Below are 7,500 nucleotides of genomic sequence, written 5' to 3' on the forward strand. Positions count from 1 at the left end.
AAATAGAAATGTCGTAATGGAATAAGATTAGCAGCGAGGCGGATGACAAGAGGTCTCTCTCTCTCTCTCTCTCTCTCTCTCTCTCTCTCTCTCTCTCTCTCTCTCTCTCTCTCTCTCTCTCTCTCTCTCTCTCTCTCCCCTCCTTTATTCACTCATCCTCTTTGTCTCTTTCTCCACTACTAGATTTTTCTCTATCCTTCCTTGCTTTTCCTCCTTTCCTCTTTCCTCCCTTTCTTCCTTCATTCCTTCTTTTATTTCTCCCTTCCTTCCTTCCTTCCTCCCTTCCTTCCTTCCTTCCTTCCTTCCTTCCCTCCTTCCTTTCTCGAATCCTACCTACCTTTCTTCCTTCCCGAGAGAACGAAGCAAGTGCATTAATTTCCCTTCGCCAAGTGCTGGTGTACACATGTCTTTGTTCCTGTGGGCTAGACTTACGAGTATGTGGGTTCTGTGTTGTGTTGTGTGCTTCTGGGGAGAGAGAGAGAGAGAGAGAGAGAGAGAGAGAGAGAGAGAGAGTGAGAGAGAGTGAGAGTGAGAGTGAGAGAGACAGAGTGAAAAAAGAGAGAGTGTGTGTGTGTGTGTGTGTGTGTTGGGTCTCTGTGTCTCGGTGTCTGGATCAGGAGAGTCGTGTGTCTTGCAGCTTCCCTCGGTCTCTGACAGGTGCGTCCCATCACTTTAAACAGGTGACGACGAGGAAGAAACTGCATGCATTTATTTAGAAAACATGAAGGGGATGGAATACTCGTGAGAGAGAGAGAGAGAGAGAGAGAGAGAGGAGAGAGAGAGAGAGAGAGAGAGAGAGAGAGAGAGAGAGAGAGAGAGAGAGAGAGAGAGAGAGAGAGAGAGCTGCAGTGTAGATAATGGTATGTATACACGCTTGATGGAAATATAGCTATGTTTTTAAGGTGGGTTTCATAATGATGTCATATCTCAGAGATACGCAGAACTCTGGACGGAAGAGAGCAGAACATTTATGAGTGAACGTATTACAAGTAAGATTAAAATTTAAAGGGACTGAGTGTGAGTAAGAATGAGCAAAATATATACACTTATAGACTTGATGAGTTTTTATGGTTAAATTTACGGGGGTAACAGATAATGGAATACCTATGACATCCTATGCTTGGATTTAAGGCGTTTGACAAGGTACCCCATCAAAGGCTCATGAAAAAATTACTTGAAAAGGCACTTGGGGTGGATGGGAAGGAGTCAGGTTGGATGAGGTCATGGTTAGGCGACAGGGGACTCTAGATCCGATCAAGCAATTAGTAGGGTGCCACAGGGATCAGTTTTAGGAGTATTATTATTTTGTATTTATAATGATGTAGATAGTGGAATTAGTAGCGATGTTAGTAAATTTACGGATGACACGAAGATCGGTAGATAAATTATGTAGGATTCGGATGCCATCCCTTTACAGAAAGACTTAAATAGAATACATTAATGGCGATTATACTATGATTGGCGATTCCAAAGACGTCAAATATTTAAAAATACTAAAGCAATACAAGAACGATGTGAAGTGTAATAAAAATTCCAGCTCTATTACTTCAATGACTTTGAGAAATTGAATATATAGCAATGAGCAATAATGAAATAAGATACAAATGTTTATGTTGATTTGGAAAACAAAGTACATAAATAAGACCCCAAAACAGGTAAGTACAACCATTTTCATGATAAATAAGAAATAGATAATAACTGAAAAATATAGAGACTCCGAGGTAAGACAGTGTTACGATAACAGAGGCGGATTAAGACGAAAAGAGGAGGAGGAGGAGGAGGAAGGAAAAAAATCGGGAAATGTTTTGGAGATGATCACGATGGTAAGACAAGGGGAGGGGGTAGATGGAGAAAGTCAGAGGTAGAAGTAGGAAGGTGGAGGCTGCTGAGAGAGAGAGAGAGAGAGAGAGAGAGAGAGAGAGAGAGAGAGAGAGAGAGAGAGAGAGAGAGAGAGAGAGAGTAGTGAGAGCTTTCTGAGAGACAGGTAGGGAAGGTAGTCTTGCGTGATAGGGAGAGGGAGTGAAAATACGGAAGAAAGGATAATATGAGGGAGAGAAGTGAGTGGGTAGTGGAAAAAAAGGGATTTGCTGCGAAGAGAAGGAGGAGGAGGAGGGAGTGAAGGAAAAGGAAAAGAAGGAAAAGCCTTTGGCGAGCTGAGGGGGACTTACCAATGACGGTCTGAGCGTTGTCTCTAAGCGTGAAGGCACTGAGAACGGTCGGCGGGCTGCTTCCCTCCCTGTTGGACGCTTGTATCACCAAAGAGAACTCCTGCCCAGCCTGGAGCCCCGTCACGCTGCCAGGAGAGTAAGGATGGTGGTGGTTTAGTCAGTGTGTGTGTGTGTGTGTGTGTGTGTGTGTGTGTATGTGTGTGTGTGTGTATGTGTGTGTGTGTGTGTGTGTGTGTTTTGCTGTGGTGGGCTGCCTCGTATTGCATTGTGTTGCGTGTGTGTGTGTGTGTGTGTGTGTGTGTGTGTGTGTGTGTGTGGGCGTGTGTGTGTAACATCCATAAATTTTACTTCAACAACAAAAATTTATATACTTCCTCCTCCTCCTCCTCCTCCTCCTTCTTTTCTTCCTTTGCTGTGCCTACAATGCGTCTCCCAGCACATCACTAACTCACCAAGCACTATTACTCTCCTCCATCACACGCAAAGATTAGCCACTATTTCTTGTCTCCCTCATGAACCTCACGGGTTTTTCATTGTTCAGTGGTTGGAGAGGAGCTTTCCCATGTACGGTTCTCCCTCTTATGCTGGCGTGTTCATCGAAGTATACTATAGTATAATAAAGTCCAATAGCCCAGGCCAGGAGCAATAGGTCTGTTGCTGCTTGTAAAATCTTTGTAATCCTTTGTAATCCTCTTCTTTCTCCTCCCTCCTCCCTCCTTCTTCCTTCTCCTTATCCTCTTCCTCTCCTCGCTTTATCCCCTCTCCTTTCTTTTCCTCCTCTTCCTCCTCCTCCTCCTCCTCCTCCTCCTCTTCCTCCTCCTCCTCCTCTTTCTGGCTCCCCTTCCGCCCCTCCTCCATATTGTTTCCTGTCTCCCGTCCTCTGCCTCCTCCTCCTCCTCCTCCTCCTCCTCCTCTTCTTCATTCTTGTACCCTCTCCTCGTCCTTCTGCTCTCCCAATTTCTTGACATGCCATCTTCACACACACTCTGACCTGTCCTTCCTTCCATCTTAAGCGTCCCTCCCTTCCCCAATCTCTCCTTCTCTCTCCTCCTCTCCCTGCTCTCCCACACACCATCGCCCTGACCTGTCTTCCCTCCAAGTAACTCTCCGGGTTGAAAAGTTTTGACAGAATCTTTTAAACTCATGTGAAAGAGTTTCGTGTCGAGGAAAGTAATATTCAAAGACCCCTGGATACAACTTACTTCTTCCTTCCTTCCTTCCTTTGGTGCGATACGCTTTTTTGAACAACCTGATAGACAATATTTTGAGGCAAACCCAACGCGATAGGTTTTGCTGAAGAAAGGAAAGGCAAGGCAAGGGAATTCTTCTCTTTTTACTCATCTTCCGTTGGGAAATTCATGTCACAGGCGTAGGTAAGGTAGGATCTGAGTATGGGGGTGCGCTGGTTCGTTCTTTAGTCCGTCTGGTCCCGTGGGGAATGTGACCTTGTATTCTTAAAACATTTTATCCTTTTTTTTTTTTTCATTCTGGAACTTGATAAAAGACGAGAAGTAGGTGGATGAGGTTACAGAGAAGTTTAGCGACCTGATATGAAAGTGGAGAAGCTCAAGACAAAGGAGACGACAAAATATAAAATTTCGTTGCCTAGGCTCGTGTTCTTAAACTGACACCATGCTTTTAGGAACCCCTGGATTTATTGCAAATGGATAATGTCAAATGAACGAGACAGATATGACAGGAGTGTTTAATGTTTATCTAGAAGGTACCATATAGTAAGAAATCAATCTGAATAGCTGTTCATAAGTAATGTGAGGTGAATGAAGGGTAGATAGAGACATGACATTGTGTTCACGTACTGGGTATTTGAACCTTCTTCAGCTGTGTGACGTAAAGTGACTACGATTATGTACGAAATAAATCATGCGCCTATCAAATGAAGAATGTGCACTTTATTAGATTTAAACTGTGAGTAGCTCTGTTCTAAGTATGTACTAAGAAATGAGTTAGCTAATTTTGTTTTATATATGTAACAAACCTAAATGGAAACGAGGATAATGTATTTTGCAAGGATGAAATTAAATTATAGAAGTGGCGGAATGAATTACATAAGTTAGGCGAGAAAATGAAAGTGTGGAAAACGTATTGTGTAAAGAGGAATTTAGACGTGAAGGTGACGAGAAGGATTATATTAGTTACTTGTGGAAAGAAAACGGGAAAGACGGCGGCTATTTCAATTACGTGTGTTGCATTTTTTTGTACGAGATATGTCATGATGATGAAATTATATACTCAACTGTTATTATTATTATCATGATCATTACCAGCAGTAGTAGTAGTAGTAGTAGTATCATCATTAATTATTATCATCATCCTTACCACCATCATCATCATCATCATCATCATCATCATTACAGCATTTCGGCAGGGACAAAGCACGCAGTGTGTCAGGAGAAACGAGAGCCTTCCACGAAAACAAATTGCAAAGTGTTGTATGTTTTGTACTTGCGCTCCCAAGATAATTAGGTGAGTCGTGGAGAAAAGCGTGAAACATTAGGCAAAGGAGAGAGATTGCCCGAGAAAATGGCCGTTTCTGCCACATTAGAGTACTGATGTGCCGGGCGATGTGTGTGTGTGTGTGTGTGTGTGTGTGTGTGTGTGTGTGTGTGTGTGCATGTTTCTCTCTCTCTCTCTCTCTCTCTCTCTCTCTCTCTCTCTCTCTCTCTCTCTCTCTCTCTCTCTCTCTCTCTCTCTCCCCTAAACGCTCCCACCTCGCCTAAACAGTGCCGGCAGGACAGGTGTGTGCGTCACGGATCGGTCACCCCCTCACCGCTTGATTAGTCGCGCGTCCGCTTCTCCCTATTAATGTTTCCACTCGTAATTAACCCCGGAAGAGTCTCTAATTAAGGTAGAGGTGAGCTTGTTTGGGGCGCCGCCTCCCGGGCCGAGGAGGCAATTAGTGATATTAATAGGTGTTTCAGGTGAGGTTATGAGCCATGGGAGAGAGAGAGAGAGAGAGAGAGAGAGAGAGAGAGAGAGAGAGAGAGAGAGAGAGAGAGAGAGAGAGAGAGAGAGAGAGAGAGGGACAGAGAAATATGTACACGTGTACAACAGAGGGAGATGGAGAAATCAGAGAGAACCTTAATGAACATATAAATAGCAGTAACTCTTGAAAAAAAACTGTTGATTTAATTATGCATCATAACACGTAAGATAATTTAAAGAAAAATGCTACATTTCTCACTTTACGAGCTTCATTTTGGATTTGCAAAGTAATTTTTTTAATAACGCATTCAAGGTCATAAAAGTATTAAAAAATGTTGTGCCTTCCTTTATTAACACTGCTGTAATTAAGGGAAGACTTTTATTTTACGCAATAATATTTTCCTACTTCCTGTATTTCCATTATTACAATCTGGGACGTTAAAAATAAAATGATAAATTGTTCTCCCTTACCGTCCCTCACAAATCTCGGTTTCCATCAGTGAGTCAACCTCGTAGGCCTATCGCTTGTGTGTGTGTGTGTGTGTGTGTGTGTGTGTGTGTGTGTGTGTACGTGCGCGCCGCGGGACGGCGGGCTAATAAGTTGGTCTCTTTCTGTCTTCCTCTCAACCCAGTTCTTTTGTTCCTTCTTATCCTCGTCCTTTTGTTTCCATTTAATTACTCCTCCTTGTCCTCGTATATATCTCGCCCCTCCCCTCCCTCTCCTCCTCCTCACCTTATTCTATACATTTTCCCCTACCTATTTCCTTTCTTCCCTTCACCTCTTCCATTTCCGTGTCCCCGTTCCTCGTGCCCTCCTCCTGTTTCTCCTCTTCCCTTTTTTTTTCCTTTTAACCTCTTCAGTTTTCATTTTTTCTTTTCCTCCTCCTCCTCCTCTTCCTCCTCCTCCTCCCCACCAATAAATTTTCTTTCGATATTGTAACCTTGTCTAACTTTCTGTTACACCTTAAGTCGAATCTTGTAGCCTTGACTTTATTGGTGATCACTGTCGCGCAATAAAGACCAAACACAACTCTATAGATAAAGCTGGAAGCAGACGGATCAATATAAAGACAAAAGAGGTAGATTGTAAAAGAAAAGACTACGAACTGAAAATGCATAATTTAAAATGTTTCGTAGTTTGTTTAATTGATATTCATTTCTGAAGGTGAGTCTAATTGCAAAACTTGATGATTATTACTGTCAAGTAATTGTAATCTAGTGAATAAAATACCCATGTCCATGTTTTCTATAATATATAAGACACCGTAAATCACCTCTTCTCGATGTGTCTTCCCCGAACGGTGCGAAAGGAAGGAATAAATGGGGAAAATTCTTAATATATTATGTCCTGTACTTCCATATATGTAATTTACTGGTATAAGTTTGAATGAACAGGTATCCTTCTTACTGACCACTAAGTTTCATGCTGTATTTCTTTCCCTTGTATTCCTATGTGTGTAAAAGTGCTTGGAGAGAGTCACACGAAGACGTGAATAAAAATTTAAAAGTATTCATCTCACAAAGTCATTTCCATTACAAGAGGATTACTGGGTAACGAGCGACAATGACTGTTTTTATCTAAGGGTAATTGATACACACAATTAATCGGAGTTTTTTTTTTTTCAGTACTCGTATTCAAATTACCGACTAATGGAACAAACGCAGAGAATTGGTGGCGGTAGGAAGCATGAAAACCAGTGAGTCGTTAATTCTTGCTTAGATAAATAAGTTATTTGGCAGGGTAGTATTACTAATCATAACATCCATATTGTTATAGTCCATAGAGGATATATTTTTGCGAGGCAGTCATACCAATCATGTCACATAATGCTGCGGGATTCTGACAGTTATTTCAACAGCTTTTCTGTTACGGAAAGTAACAATATAGTATGTCAGTCATGTTCAGCCGACGATAGACTACTTTTTTCACTCAACTTCCTCACTCCGCTCCGGTTTGTGTGCAGAGGAGGGGAAAGAAGATGGGCAGAAGGCTTACGCAGTGCTGTCGTTTTTTTTTTTTTTTTCGTTGAAAGAGACGAGATCTGGAGCACCGGTAGTGTTTGCACACCAGATCACCTCACCATTGCTCCGATGGTTGTCTGTTATTCGTTCTTCCCTCTTCTTCTTGCTCGTTTTTCCTCTTCCTCTCTTAAGGTATAAATAAACTTATCGAAAAGGAATTATAGTGTTTAAAGTATTTGAACGCTCAGAAGTGTTTTTTTTTTTTTTTATCTCTCTTTTTTTTTTTTTATGAAGCTGTTATGAAACCGATAGCAAAGGAAAAGACTAAGTAGTTATATTTAGCAGTGGAAACACAGTAGTTATATTTACCAACACTTATTGAATATGTAAATTATATTTAGAGATAAAGAAAGCGAGAAAATACATC

The 7,500-nt window shown here is 41.7% G+C and overlaps 1 protein-coding gene and 1 long non-coding RNA gene across 2 annotated transcripts in view; one reads left to right on the forward strand and one right to left on the reverse strand.

Annotated features, from left to right (window-relative positions):
- Positions 1-7,500, forward strand: part of LOC135107532 (uncharacterized) — a 104,877-nt gene that overhangs the window by 59,972 nt on the left and 37,405 nt on the right. The gene's annotated exons all lie outside the window — the stretch shown is intronic.
- The window catches only part of LOC135107753 (WAG22 antigen-like), a 27,946-nt gene that overhangs the window by 12,455 nt on the left and 7,991 nt on the right, over positions 1-7,500 (reverse strand). The window contains exon 3 of the mRNA XM_064018090.1: positions 2,169-2,293. Within this exon, the coding sequence (XP_063874160.1) occupies positions 2,169-2,293 (125 nt within the window). The remainder of the gene's footprint in view (positions 1-2,168; positions 2,294-7,500) is intronic.

This window comes from Scylla paramamosain, chromosome 15 (genome assembly GCF_035594125.1).
Source record: "Scylla paramamosain isolate STU-SP2022 chromosome 15, ASM3559412v1, whole genome shotgun sequence".
Taxonomy (NCBI): domain Eukaryota; kingdom Metazoa; phylum Arthropoda; class Malacostraca; order Decapoda; family Portunidae; genus Scylla; species Scylla paramamosain.